A 15,366-nucleotide genomic window follows, 5' to 3' on the forward strand; every position below is an offset into this window, starting at 1 on the left:
GACGGATAATCACTGAAACTGAAAACATACTTTAGTTGTAAATTTTACCTAGTATCTTCATTTGCTAGTCAAAAGCACAAGCTGAAATTTACACAACTTGGAAACAGATCTATTTTTGTTGAAATCGTATTGTTATTTCTAGCTAAGAACTTACTGAACTGGCACAAATTTCCAATATATCCTGGAGGACATGTACACGTGAATAAGTTGACACCATCATTGCAAGTTCCACCATTCTGACATGGGTTACCAATGCAGTCATTAATGTCTGGAGAGCAGAAGATACATATATATGTATGTACAAATACTTTAAAATTAACCTCTACTTTTGCCATTCTTGAGAAGGTCTTTGATGTTCAAAACAAATGCTCTCCCTGAAGTTACTTGCTGAAATCATTCTAAAATCTATACAAGATATCTTACTCTGTCAGCAACGGGGAAGAAAATTCAAGTCAGTTTTACAAAAGAAATAGTTTAACAAAATATTTATTGGCAATATTTGATTCTGAAATGCTATGGTTGAATCAAAAAGATACTGCAAACCATGTTTTACAAGACTTCTTAAACAGACATAAAGAAATGACGAAAGATCATAACTTTTCCCACTTACTGAATTCACAGCGATTGCCTTCATATCCCACAATGCAGCTACAGGTGTAAGAGTTGATACCATCTTGGCAAGTACCACCATTGAAACAAGCATTGGCAAAACAATCATTGATATCTGGAGAGGAAAACATGAAAACAAAAGGTTTTTTGTTGGGCATCGTAATTAACCAGCTAAAATATGGAAAAAATTTTGCTTCACGTTTGATGGCACACTTGCTATTTAGTGGCAAAAAAATAGAGAGCTCTGCACTTAGTCTGGGGGACTCAACCCAGGAGATGACACTCATGAGACTAGGGAGTGTATCTCAGGATGGAGACAAGACAGAGATTTGGAAACCGCTGCACGGTAACTCATTTTGATATAATGGGCACTTACTGAACTGGCATACATTTCCGTTGAACCCAGCGACACAGCTGCAGGTGAATAAGTTGATACCATCTATGCAAGTCCCACCATTCAGACAAGGGTTGTTCACACAATCGTTAATATCTAATCAGAACGAACAAGTAGAATCAGTTACAACTAGTGTAGACAGCTTCAGTGGCTCTCTGTAGCATCACATAGTGCACAAGGCTGCAAGTTATTGACAGGGTTCTTGACTTAGCAGAACTGCCTGCATCATGTGCTTAACTTGAGTTTGGAATGAGATAACAAAGTAAACAAGATAATGGAGGTATAGTCAGCGACTTTAGGGAATAACTACTTTTACCACTTTTATACTGAATTTTTACTCCTCTGTCTTGAATACCATTTTGTCATTGGCCCAGACTAATCATGTGACAGGGCAACATACCCGCATGTCAAACTCACCGTTAGACATTAGATCTCCCAGTGCTGTACATGTATGATACTACGCGCATGCATAAACGCATCCCTTAAGTGTATAGAATAATGCAGGGACTGCTAACCACTAATGTTCAAAGACTCTTTGTCACCCTGAATTTCCCTCAGAAAAACAAGTGAAAACCTTATAAAGACAGAGATATTGTTGACTGCTATGATGGGGATACAATGTTTTGAACACCCTCAGGTACGTTTAAACAGCACCTTTGGCTTTGTCTCGCAACGCTTTTGCCTCGGGTGTTCAAAACATCATATCCCACATTACAGAATTCAAGAACTGTAAAGTGTATAACCCTGGTCAACCCACTGGTCAAATCAACAGCCAGTGAGTTAAGACTGACTTGTGATTGACTTGTACGAGTTTTGTCTTGAGGACTGAAGGACGGGGGTGCTTCAAGAGTGTCACCAGCTGACCACTTTTTAACTTCGTTGAAGTCATCAACAAAGCAAGTCCTATTAAAGTACACATTAACTCAACCTCAAACAAAGTGTGGGTAAAAATAACACCATGTAACTGTACTTGTTAGCCACCCATGATGCAAACCCCTTGATGAATGGAGTGATGCGCATGTGGCATTACTCACTGATTTGACAAGTGTTTCCAGTGAAGCCTGCTAAACAGGCACAGGTGAAGGAGTTTACTCCATCAGTGCAAGTCCCTCCATTCAAACAGGGGTTGTTGAGACAGTCGTCAATATCTGAAGATTGAAAAGAAATACCATATTGTTTGAAGTGCTTTGAACCAGGTGCAGTCATAGAGCAGCCTAAATGTGGGGTTTTTCCAAATTTACTTGACTGCAGCAAAACTTCTCTTTTTTCATTTTTTTTGTAGTTATAAAAAAAACTCTTTCATACAGTTGTGATACATGCAATTTTATACTAAAAAGCAGTGGAAATCCTAAATGTTCTCATGTATTTTAATTGTCAAAGGTGCTCTATGGATGTCCCTTGGATCAGTCCAAGTCTCCGAATCTTTTGTGCAGGGTTCTCTTGCAGGGGGGTCCAATTTTTGCACACTTACTGAACTGGCATGTAGCCCCCGTATAACCGACAACACAGCTACAGGTAAAGGCATCAACTAAGTCTCTGCATGTCCCACCATTCAAGCAAGGGTTGCCAGCGCAGTCATCAATATCTATAGACACAAATCAGAGAAAAAGTTACAAGATGACGGTAACAGCCTCAAAGATGACAAGAGTTTTAGTTTTATTCTGATGGCAGTATTTCAAATCTTGCTTCTAAGATGATGAAAGTGAAATTGAGAAGCCCAAGCAAGCCCAAATCAGGAAAATCTTAGTTGGTATGGACACAGTATTCATTAGGAAACCAGACCAAAACCAAATATTGACATGGAGACAGATGGCCAAGAAACAGAACAGACAAGACAGAAAACAGACAAGATGAAGAGGTGGTACTGAAATACGCCCAATAAGCCATTTACAAGTTAAATTTGAAGAAAATCTGGGGATCTGAGTTATCTGACTGCACATAAACATAACAATTTGAATTCCCCTGACCAAAGACACTGTTGCTATACCTCCTGATTCGGGGCAAGCTTTCAAATAGCGATCACCATCTCTGGAATGGACTGGTTCCTTTGTGCCCTTCTTATCCATTGAGAACAATGTATTGTTGCAAGGCGTCTCTTACGAAATTTAACAAAAGCTTGCCCCGAATCACGAGGTATAGCAACAGCGATTTTAGTAAGGAGAATTTAAATTGTTATGTTCATGTGAATTTAAAGAACTCAGTGAACTAGATTTGGGTCCAAGTTAACTTGCAAAAGGCTTATTAGATGGCCAAACATGGGCAATAGATTTTGCTCGTTAAGATGATGTAAATCTGGGTATTTGTTTTGCAATTCACATCAAATATCACATTGATGAGAAAGGCCCTAAATGCCTTAGTTATCTTAGTGATAGCAGAAGAAAAGATAGATGTGCTGGAGAGAGGCCTTACTCAACAGCAGACGCACTTACAGCATGACAATGAAGATGATAAAAGATACAAAAACTGGAACAAAGTACGGTAAATTTGGTTGTGACAAATCAGGTTTTTCTTTTTCATGAGGGAATAAAATTTTAAGTTAATTACAAGAACAAACTTCAAAGTTCACTGCAACTTTTACAGAAAACAAAAAAGATAACGCACAAACGAGGCACATTTTATTGGAGGGTTGCCAAAGCAATCATGCAGTTTTTGAGCACTACCGGATCAACGAAATCAACTCACTGATTTGGCATCGGTTTCCGGTGAAACCCCCGACGCAGTTGCAAGTGAATGAGTTGATCCCATCTATGCATGTTCCGCCATTGAAACACGAATTGACGAAACATTCATTGATATCTTGGGATCACAAGAAATTTAAAGCACGTCAATGAAATGCAATCTCAAACAGACACAGTGAATTTGTTGAAGGGTTGAACTTTGGGAAGATGTGTGCTTGGTCCAAGGTGGCTAGGTGCTAGGAGTGATGGTGATAAAGGGGGACATTTTACTCTTCTAGATCATGTTTTAAGAAATCCTACGAATCTGGTTTCCTCACCTTTGTAAGAAGGTATTACTAGTCTGTAGTGAAGGCATTCACACAGTGAATACCTATAAAATGAAAGTGGATTTGGCCGCACAAATCACACAAGAATCAGGTACATGTAAACTTCAACTCAGGATTGAGACCAAGGAATAGGTATCTACCTATCACAATGAAATCAGCTGACACCTTTTGATCAATTCAGTATGCACGTGCGCATTAGACACTGGTTCCGAATGGGTTCAGGCAGACAGATTGCACTTAGACTTGAGGGTGGTAACAAACAATCAGTAGGTCATGCTTTCTTCTGCACTCCACTAAACAAAAAGGTATGAATCAGTGTTTCCTACCAAAGTACTTGAAGTTCATACTTACTGATCTGACATCGGTCTCCAGTAAATCCCAGGAGACAGTTACAGGTGAAAGAATTGATGCCATCTTGGCAAGTTCCACCATTGAAGCAAGAATTGGCTACGCACTCATTGATGTCTATTGTAAAGAAAGTGACGATTTGATTTACAAACAACATACATGTGGTTTAGGGCCACAACTTCTGAATGCAAGTTCCAGATGGCACTTATTAAAGTTGATACCTTGTAACTTGATCAGACTTCAGAATTGTGACTGTAGCATAACTTCCAAGAATGAAAAATAAAGTACTACCATTGCATAAGTTCCATGAAGAGAAAATAAAGAAAAAGTAGCAAGTGTTATGGTTTCATAAATTTAATTTGTCTACATAAGCATAGCATGAAGTTTGAAATGTCTAATCTTGACTGAAACTTGAAAATTTGCCTATTAATTAACAGAAATGTATTTTTAGCAAATGGAGATTTAAGAGATATCCAGGCACCAAGCACTGCATGAAATATAACGTCAAAAATGTCAGCACAAGAAGACAAAAAAACGTACACAAATAAAGCGGGATAACTATCAACACAGTAGTCTTCAATCACAGGTTTTTAGATGAAAATCTAATTTTTCGATACCAGATTCTTTAGTTCAAAATTTCAAAAGGTTTTTCTTTACCACACCCAATTTGTAAAGAGAGGCTGTGTTGATGGCTGACATAATTTCTCAAAGCACAAGCAGAATATACTTTTTTTCTTAACGTGGCAAAGCTGCTCGAAAAGCCTATTGTGTAAAGAAGACGTTTCAAATTTCTAGACAACAGTAGAGAGTATCGAGAGCAAATCAAAAGTAAAGAGCATGGCAGGAGAAAGCTACGGCTGCCGGCTGACAGACACTTTTTATCATTAAACTTTTGGAAATACTCCAATTGCAAGTAGTCTGTTAAACTGATTATGATATTTGACAGGCTGTAGAATTTGGAATGAAGGAATTATAAAGAACATAATAAAGGCTACGTGGGCTGGGGGGGGATTTGAATGAAGAAGTGAGGTACAGAAAGGCAGTGAAAGCAAAGGATGGAGGAAAAACTATAGGGATCACAGCAAAAGTGCTTGAAGTCAAGGGGGTAAAGATGGAAGTAAAGGAAGACTGAAAGTTTGACAGGAAAAGAAGACAAGATGGAAAGAAAAAGAGAACATGAAATGGGGAAGACAGAAAGGAAATGGTAGAAAAGAAAAGAGATGGAAAACAATTGAAAAAAATGGGGAAAGAGTGTAGGGATGAAGGGGCAGAACAGATAAGAACTCACTCTGAATGATTGAAACAAATTTATCACTTACTAGGCACCATTTTTGAAGTTCAATGCTCCTTTTTTTCTTAATTTAGCATAATCAAGGTGCATCAAACGACCTTTAAATTCTAATGACTAAAAACATTTTCCTTGGAAAATGATGACATGTTCAGCCTTAGTTCAGAACGTAGCGCCTTAACTCAACGCAATAGAATGCAACAATTGCAGTCTCTTCATAGCATTTTGTTCTTCAGCTATTTATTCCTTTTTTTCTACTCTTAGACAACACATTTCATACTTTAAAGGAAAGAAAAGATCGTGTAACTAATCATATCACTGGCTAACTTATGCAACTCCTCACAAAAGAGGCTGAAGTTGCCTCCCATCAACCATGTGTATATACTGACTTACTGATGCCTTGTGACAACAACTTCTTGTTTGCTTCAATCCGGCACCTAGCCCATAGCCAAATGGAATAGGTGTAAAAGCATTTAGAATCCATGGTCCTGCAACAGCATGTCTTCATTTTCTTCTGGTGACAGAGACACATGGTAATGTTGGATCTGCCACATGCAGGTTACACATCAAACAATGTATCTCACCAAGTGTCATCAGTGATGCAGAACTTTTTAACTACACATTTGACATAAGAAACTAATGCATTCCTCAGAGTTTTAAAAGTCAAAAATCTCAAAGTATCTTCTTACCTCATGTTTAATCCTTGGACGCAGGTGCGTATCAGCGATCAAATATTTCCAAAGCCACTTGCATATGAAAGGCGTTTATCTCAGTTTTGTAGGCAGCCGGAGCAAGGCTCAATGGAGTGCTACTCAAAAGACTCAAATCACCGACAGGCTACATTCAACAGCTTTTGTTTCATTTTATGCCCCCCCAAAAATTCTGTCCTTGTTTTGCTTTCTGCAGTTAAAATTCATAATTTGACCGGGCTAACATCAGTCAGTATGGAATCAGTTACCACGGCAACATTTTCCACTGAAACATCACTTGAAAGCCCTTGAAACATCCGCACAGCCGCAAATGAAATTACAACATCCCACCTCCTTAAAATGCCAGGTCTGGTTTAAAATTTGGGTTAGATCAAACTAAAACATCTGTTGTGAACACTTTGTCAGGAAACTATTTATGCTCAAATGATGTTTACCAAAATGAATAATCTACAACAGTGATTTAAAGTGAAATAATTGATGCATGATATGACCATTTCGAATGCAATCTAATACCAAAATTATATGAAAGAAAAAGCTGCCAAATTCAAATAAATACCTACCAAATAAAGTCCAACCAATAATAAGTTTTCAAAAATATGGCCAAAATGCTTGTGAAACTTGATCTTACATACCTCTTTGATCCAGCACAAAAGGATACCGGTGCTGATCCTTGGGACAGGGATGCCTTGTCTACAGTCGACATGAGTACTATTGATCCAGCATAAGATGACTTGAGGACACGTGCTGTAGGAGCATCTCTCTCCACTGGCTTAATGCCGATGATCACTTCTATTACCAAAATTCTATTCATTTTGGATCACACCCCAGAAGATGAACAATCTGAATACTATTCTAGATCTGATATGCTTCTGTTTCTGTTCAAGTCTTACTCAGTTGTGATAGTGTTAGATTGGAGCCTGTTCATTTTGGGAAGGGCAGAAATTTTGAAACTGCAAGTACTGTTTCCATTAGGTCCACCCTTGTGAACAGCATGCACACCATCCTGAGAGAATCTTCTATTACTTAAAAGGAGATATTTTCAACAGAATATGAAAAAAAGGTTATTTCAAAAGCAGATTAAACAAACACCACAGCTGACTAACAGGACATTTATTGCCAAAGAAACAAATACCAAGCACTGTGGGTAAATACACCTTTACTTTCCAGCAACATACATGTTCAGCCTATGAACTTTACTTATTTTTTTACAAAGAGTATAAAAATGTGTTTTGTGGAAAAAAAACCAAATATGATTTAACTAACTTAAACAAACATGTGGCCAATTTTCATTTTTAATTTGTCGAACATCAAACTTGTTGCATTATGAATTCTGTTTGCATTATCAAGAGCAACTGGTATGATTAGGCCGGGCAACAAAATTGGAGCATGTTTTTCATTGGCTTGTAGATAGTACCAAAAAATTGATATATTTTTAAGCATTTTGAATATTGACATATTTCTGTTAACAATGCCAAAAGCTGCAGCAAATTAGCTAAATAAATGTCAAAACGGTAAAATATCAACTTGCCAGGTAAGATTTCGGTGGGATTGTTACTGATGTCTGAGGGGAAACTACCTACACCTTATTGGGAAATGATTGAAGAAAAGCTCTTTATGCCTAACAAATACTGAAATTAGTGATTGGATTTGTACAACTGATTTTTAGTTTCACATTGTGGATAATCCGAGTCAGGAAAGTTACTTCAAAGAGTACAAAGTGTTTTCTTTTGAAAGTCTTGATACTTCCACTCTCGTTGAGATGTCCAGAACTACACACTGATAAAAATACACCCTTACACCCTTTAACCTGGATTTTTATCCTTATGTAAAAACTAATCTAAGCAAAGTAACATCATCACAACCTCACCACTGCCACCATTAATCTAGAACGGTTTTAGGCTACCAACTGAGCATGCTTGTTATATTGAAATACATCACCGATTTGATGACAAAGACCACACAAATTGTAGCAGACATTCCAGGTATTGCCAAAACTATATTTACATTTTGTGAATGTGTACATATTCCTGTGACAGTTTCTTTCTCTAGTTTAAAAATTACTATCAGGAAACCGCAGAGTGTGAAACTGATAGTTCATCACTGGATTCTGCCAGGCTCTGACCATTCAATAATTTCCAAGGTGAATACAAATACACAAAGTGCTTCAAAGAAGTCCCAGTCTTCCTTAAATCCAACGCACTCAGTACTTCAAACTGGAAGTTACATAACTGAGATTACTAGTAGGGTTCTCAATAACATTTGTTTTTTTGTTTTGTTTTGTTTTTCAAATCAGAATCTCAAAAATATCTCTGATGTAACTGTCTGTAGTGTATAGTTCATTACAGGGCAGAGGTCAAAGGTCCAGCAACAAGCGACACTGTGACAAACTAGATGGAGTGACCCGCCTACTGCTGGCAGGGGGCAATGCTCTGCTCGAAGCGAGTCCAACGGTCCTGGCCCACCCTGGGATGAAAGAGAATGTAAAAGCAGCCATTGATAGCGTGCCCAAGGACAAAGGCCACTGGCTTGGATGCTCAATTTCTAATTCAAAAACTACATTTCTCAGTATCTGTACCTCTTGAAGCAAAAAGAATTTACTCAGCTCCAAGTTCCTTAGCATCAAATCATCATTTTAAAAATCATCCCTTTATTTACTAAATTTCTCCTTTTAATTTTTTTTTAAGTTTGATTTTTTAAAATTACTTTTTAAAGTGAATGCAAATGTTTTCCTAATACAGAAACGCACTACACACATTCTACCTGTAGTGTCATTGCTCGTGCCATTGTTATATTCCATAGCACAAAAAACTTCCTGCATAACACAAAGGTAATTAATTTTTCAGTTCGTGTATTCATAGCCGCTTATCCAGCAGTTAATAGAAGACTCCCTGAATCGTCCCTCAAGCACACTACAGTTTGGCACAGTCTTTCATAGTTCTTGGCATTTGATGCAAAATAAATCACACAAGTCCACCGGTTTTTCTGAATTTCAAGTATTCAAGGCAAGTTCAGTTTTAATCCATAAACTCATCAAATGAACAATCGCAAAGGTATCTGCCCTGAGTTTAAGTGCACCCTCACTGGCAAAGAAAGACGGATTGGTACTAAGAAAGTTTCCAGCCGGGTTATTGCTGGCGTTTGGTGTGTACACGAAGACCATGCATTCCAGCATAAATCCGTTGGACGTACTCAGCTTGGCCTGCGCCAAACGTGCATAAATTTGCACGCCTATCTAGTGATTTCATATCAAAGGACTGTCAATTTAAGTTAAAAACACGCCCTCTTTTGTTCCTGCGGATCCCACTGTTGTTGTTCATCCTTGTTGCTTGTGCTTGACTTGTGACCAACTTCTGATGGACTTCTTTTTCCCATCCCTCATGCAACACACTTCAGCGACAACGGACCGATTTCACAAAATGCAACGCAAAAGTGTAACTTCATTGTGCCACATTTTTGTGCGAAAGTGCCACAATGAATTGTGAAACATTTCACAAAAGTTATGCACTGTGCAAGTCTCAAACTTGCACAAGAAATGGCATAACTTACACAATCATATTTGGTAGTGTAAGTTACATCAAACGTATCAGAAACAAACTATCTATAATCAATCATGTTTTGGTAAGGCTCATTTTGCTCAACTAAGCAAGATTTATACAAGAAATGCAAAACTCTTTTTAGAAGTTACTAAAAACTTGTTTGACTGGGAGAGGGCTTTTAGATCTTCTGCAGAGTTCTAATGCAGAAACAACAAAACATTTTTACACAGCAAAGGAGCTTTTAATACTGTTAAATGACTGCTGCAATATTGAAAAGGAACATGTGTCATAAAAGCTGTGATCATCCCTTTGAAAGAGGTTTAAAACATGTACAATTCATATATTGCACAGCTAAGCAGCTCTTCATAAAATTGACAGCAAGTGCCTCATGCAGCTATGCCACAAATTTGTGACATTAGGCTTACCCACAGTGCAGTTGCGCCAAGTTTTGTGAAATCGGCTGGGGACACAAAAGGCTGTTCAGGAACATACAGACAGACACACTCAGCCAAGGAAAACATACAAACAGTAAACATTCTCATACAAAACAGTCATGATTCAAGGGGTTCGGACACGCAAGCTAACTAAAGGAAGTTCCCTTCTTCTATGAGGGTATCAGGCACATCCAAAGTCTCATACTGGTTAATGTCTTAGCCTGATCTGCCATTTTGTCTTTGCATGGTCTCACTGTTTGTTTTTTTTAATCATTCGGTCCGTCTCATTCCAGAATGGACCGAGACCACAAGTTTCCCACTGGAGGAAAGAATCACAAGCCAACACAAACACACCATACAAACCCACAATTTTGTGTCCTTACTGTAGGGACCAAACTTCTTGCACGATAGAAGTTAGGGTACCAAGTGTTATGGGGAAAGGCCCCAAAACTTGGTCCAAATTTGTTCAACAATATTTCCTCGCATTGCAGATGTATTTTCCTACAAATGTCCCCTCCACAGAGTTCCATATGAAAATTTAACTTCCATCTTTCAAGATGATTTGGAAAGTTTCATCAGATTGAGGAAGGACCACTTCCCATACTTTACCTAGTTGGCACTTGGTGGGCATGTGGTGTGCACAACAGACTCCCGCAGTCGACTGCAGCCAACATCACTTACAATGCACCTTCCTGACTTTTACACCCCAGCACAGACCAGAGCACCACTTATCCAAACTTAGTTCACTAGTCCCCACAGGATTCAATGCTTTATCAACGGAGTGGAGCTGTGACAGTAGTGTTATCCACGGAACACACCAGTTTAAACACCCCCTCATATACCTACCACCAGAACTCATGACAGGCAGGTTTACAAATCCCCCTACCAGGTATTACCTAAGTATTTACTTTCCAAATGGGGTCCCTCAAATCCAACAGATTAAGCAACACGACTCTCACGACAACTACGACTCTCAAACACGAACTTATGTAGCGACTTTTGATGATATTTAAATGATATAGATCTGATTTTGGAAGCAATTAAATAACAGGGTTTACACCTAATTCATGGGTTAGCCATATTGAAATTGAAAACAAGGTAAACTCTTCAAGTTTTGAGATTGAGGGTAGAAATGGGAACAAAATGAAATTCTAGGACAAATTAGCATCTGCCAACTCTGAAGAATAATTTCAAACTCGTAGGCCATCATACCTTAGTGCTAAAAGCCACATTTTGAAAAATATTCAAAAGGAGGCTTAGAATGCATGCAAATTGTGAAATAGTTTGATACTACAATGGAACGCCGCTATACCGAACATTCGGCTGTACCGAACATCGTCCTTGGCTCCCAATAATTTGTGCACAGAACCTACCGAACACAATTCAGTTGCTGTTTGTAATTTCCAAACGTCAACATGATAAAAACAGTTGGTGTTTTTTTATGTTGGAAAGTGACAAGTGGCCATTATTTCCCCATGGATTAGAAGGGAAAGCCACTAGTTGTCAACGGTACTGAATAGGCACTGGTTTTGCAACTCAGCATGATCGGGTGCGGAAGAAAACCGCACATACGTGCATGGTGGCATTGCACTAACAATAGTCTAAAGAGGGCGCCGCTGATACAAAAATTAACCGAGATTCGCCACAGCATGCATCAGAGATCGATCCTGAGCGGTAGTTTCACGACTTTTAGGATAAACTTGATATCAATTTTTTGACTCAAGTTTAAATAAAAAACACAAATAATTAACAGATACATTTCTAGAAACCTTAAACTTGAATGCAACGGCAAAACATCACAAAAACAGCGAACCAAGGTATCACAAGAGGGTGCACTTCAGTTAGACAAGAGAGGGCGCTATTCAACATGGCAACGAAACGTTCGGCAGTTAAATTCGCTATACCGAACGACCGCTGTACCAAACATTTAGCGAGGACCCTGTCTCGTTCGTTATAGTGGCGTTCCACTGTATCCAAATGAACAGTTTACAATTTACAAAATAGATCCAAAATGGCTTCCTCATGAAATAGGTATATAGCACAGAACATATGTACCTAATTTTCATCAGAATGTACACAAATCTGCAGCATGCTTGCATACAGGGGAACACATCATCACATGCTCATAGTAGCATTGGCAATGAGGTACCATCCTAACATTTAATAGTGATGTTTGCAATTCCTCCCCAATGACACAGATGTGCACAAGGTTTGTTACCTATCGTCAGATCCCACAACAGATTCAAATCCTTCCAACCCCTTCCTCCCCAGGGTCCCATCCCCACCCATCACTTACTCGCTGGCGTCCCGCATCAGACCGCAGGTGTTGACCTGGTTGGACTGAATCCAGGAAGTCAGCAGGACCTCGGTGCCCCCACACCAGTGGCACTGGCCGGTCCAGCTACTGGCCATCTGGCCGTTGTTGCGAACCACAGTGAACCCAAAGGCAGGGAAGGTGACCCCACGGGTGGCATAGCCAACCAGGACAGTGGGAGCTGCGTGGACGGCCGACAGAATCAAAATAAGAACAGCCAAAAATTGTTGAACATAAAAATTAAAAAAACAAAAACTGTTGATAGAGTGCATATAAATCAGTAGTTTCAGAGTTTCATTTTGGCAAACCCTCCCTGTATTGCTTAGAGGAACTTTTCTTTCATGAATAAAGTGACCTTCTTCATCTGTATCCTTCAACAACAGCTGCACGTGGCAAATCAGACTTTTTGTCACACACGGCTGATGAAGCTTATAAGGATGACCCAAAGCTCACATTTTAAAAGCCAGAGGCTTTTTGTGTAAAGGTGTGTCTGCAACATTTGCATATGACCACCAAATGCACACACATCTATGCAAAATGGGTTTTATTCATTAGCTAGTGGCTTCCTCAGAGACATGTGTAAACCAACTGCAGCTAACACAAACCATCTGGGCACAGCTTTGTTCAGCTGCTACGTTACTACCTACCCATGTATCCCACGGTCCTCTCAAAACTGGTCTTGTACTCTCCCAGGAGCATGCCGGAGCCGGTCTGGCTGAGAGTGACCACGTCTCCTAAGTCATTGTACCATGTGCCCGCCAGGTCACAGAACGTCACTGTCAACAGGAAAAAAACCAAGTGAAAGAATCGATTCACATCCGACCAAACTGAGGTCATGTCGATAAAGGTGTCACAACAGGGATTATGGGTGTGCTGGTTGGTATCAAAGACTCCAAAATGGGGTACAAATTTTCTGCAAAAACTGAGGAAACCTGAATGTGTAATAGCATACAATCTGAGACCAGGAACGGTTCAGTCTAAAGGAATGCAATATCACCAGGGTCCGATTCCAATATTGTTTGACATACAAATGCCCATGCTGTGAGTAACTTGCCAACTTGAGAGTCATCCAGAAATCATGTCCTAGTTGCTTCATACAACTCAATGCCCACTTAGCTTTGACAAAACTGGGTATCATTCCTGAGCATTGTATGCTTTAGTGGCTTTCATGATTAACAAGAGTGGATACATTCTTTTTGGAATGGAGAAAAGCTGGGGAAAGATGGAATCCGTATAAACTTGGAACTAACTGCTGTACAATTTCCATCTCAGGGGAAAACATAAATCGTTGAGTAAATAGGGAAAGACAATTGATGAAAAAGTACGCAGAAAATTGATGAAAAAGTATGCAGGAAGTTACCAGTTTCACAGTTATAGCCGGTGTAGCCTGGACGACAAGTACATGTGTAGCCAGTCAGGGAGTCTACGCAGGTTCCACCATTCTGGCATGGCACGCTGGCACAGGAATTGATTTCTGGGGAAACAGAACAGCACTCATTATCTTGCTTTATGGCAGGATTGTTCAGTACAAGACAGTAAGAAATATACCAAACAGCCATGAAAGAGGTTGAGCTGAGCCAACACAAAATTTCTACAGACTTTTTAAAGCTGTGGGTTTTAATTAACAAGGCAAGGGTTCTCTCCTACATGGCTATGTTTGTGTGAAGCCTGCACTTCTTATATAAACTGCGAAAGTGAGTAGCTGAGCAATGATCAAAACCCTAACAATGCAGAACTTTGAATCAAAAAGCCTAAAACCTAGTAAAATCCTATTAAATAACACCTTTGGGTCGATAAACCAGCTTGAACAATTACTGGGCCTACATGGAGAGCATATGTACTATGTACAAACAGGAGCATGCTTCTTTGTTAAAACTGCAAAGATCTATTTTCTTTTTCCATGACTCCAGTATAATATGACTAAAACAATCAGAGTCTGGTGCAGAATTTTTGTAAAGCAATTACATAAACTGGTCCATGTTAACGATCAATAAATCACTTAGACACTAAAATTTGGGATCCCAGTGCCACACTAACACAGAGCAGGAGCTCCCCCCCCCACAGAGGTAGCCTGTGCTAGAAAAACACCGAAACTACCATATTGACAGTTTCGTCCTGTGTATGCTGACGTGCAGATGCAGACATAGTCAGGGCCTTGATTTTCACAGCGGCCGCCATTCCGACAGGGACTACTCCGGCAAGTATTCAGATCTAAAAATGGAAAGGAAAGCGAGGGATAACTTGAATTGTGCACTATTTAAAAAATGTAAGCAATCTCTTTAATAATTTATGAAGTCTTTATCTGAGTGTTTACTTTTGTGAGTCCAGCTGCTCAGGTCAAATTAACCCATACCACCTGATTATGTTTTTTAGTTTATAGCCTTGGCCAGAAATATTGGCAGTAAAACTGTGGAACCCAAGTCTCAACTTTCCAACATTTCAGAAAGCATTACTTTGGAAATAATCTGAGCTATGTTGGGAGAATGATCAAAATTGCTGGAAGCCATTGTGTAGATTTCCAAGAATGCTGTTTTACAAGACGAGGGTAATGTATTGGTTCAACTCGTAACAAGATCAATGTATGACTATGATGTACCATTTGCACAATTATGCACTGGCTTGAGAATGCAGAGACAGTAAGCTCTTACTGATTGATCAACAAGCCCAAGATGTCACGCATTAAAGTTGCCAATTCTCACATGCATGCTACTGGGTTCTACCCACTGGTA

The 15,366-nt window shown here is 39.3% G+C and overlaps 1 protein-coding gene across 4 annotated transcripts in view; it reads right to left on the bottom strand.

Moving 5' to 3' along the window:
- LOC110973685 (uncharacterized) overlaps positions 1–15,366 on the bottom strand; it is a 91,650-nt gene that overhangs the window by 35,616 nt on the left and 40,668 nt on the right. For 2 of the 4 annotated variants that reach the window (XM_022224684.2, XM_087139120.1), the window contains exons 23-29: positions 4,359–4,472; positions 3,686–3,799; positions 2,475–2,588; positions 2,038–2,151; positions 986–1,099; positions 611–724; positions 155–268 (exon numbers count right to left, since the gene is read on the bottom strand). The exons of 1 other annotated variant lie outside the window; for it this stretch is intronic. In XM_022224684.2, coding sequence (XP_022080376.2) covers positions 155–268; positions 611–724; positions 986–1,099; positions 2,038–2,151; positions 2,475–2,588; positions 3,686–3,799; positions 4,359–4,472 — 798 coding nt within the window. Of the gene's footprint in view, positions 1–154; positions 269–610; positions 725–985; positions 1,100–2,037; positions 2,152–2,474; positions 2,589–3,685; positions 3,800–4,358; positions 4,473–6,036; positions 6,081–6,332; positions 8,760–15,366 lie in introns of those variants that run through there. One more of the 4 variants, XM_087139121.1, reaches the window with a different exon arrangement.

This window comes from Acanthaster planci, linkage group LG07, assembly GCF_054643075.1.
Source record: "Acanthaster planci isolate LZ-2023a linkage group LG07, COTS_SCS, whole genome shotgun sequence".
Lineage (NCBI taxonomy): Eukaryota > Metazoa > Echinodermata > Asteroidea > Valvatida > Acanthasteridae > Acanthaster > Acanthaster planci.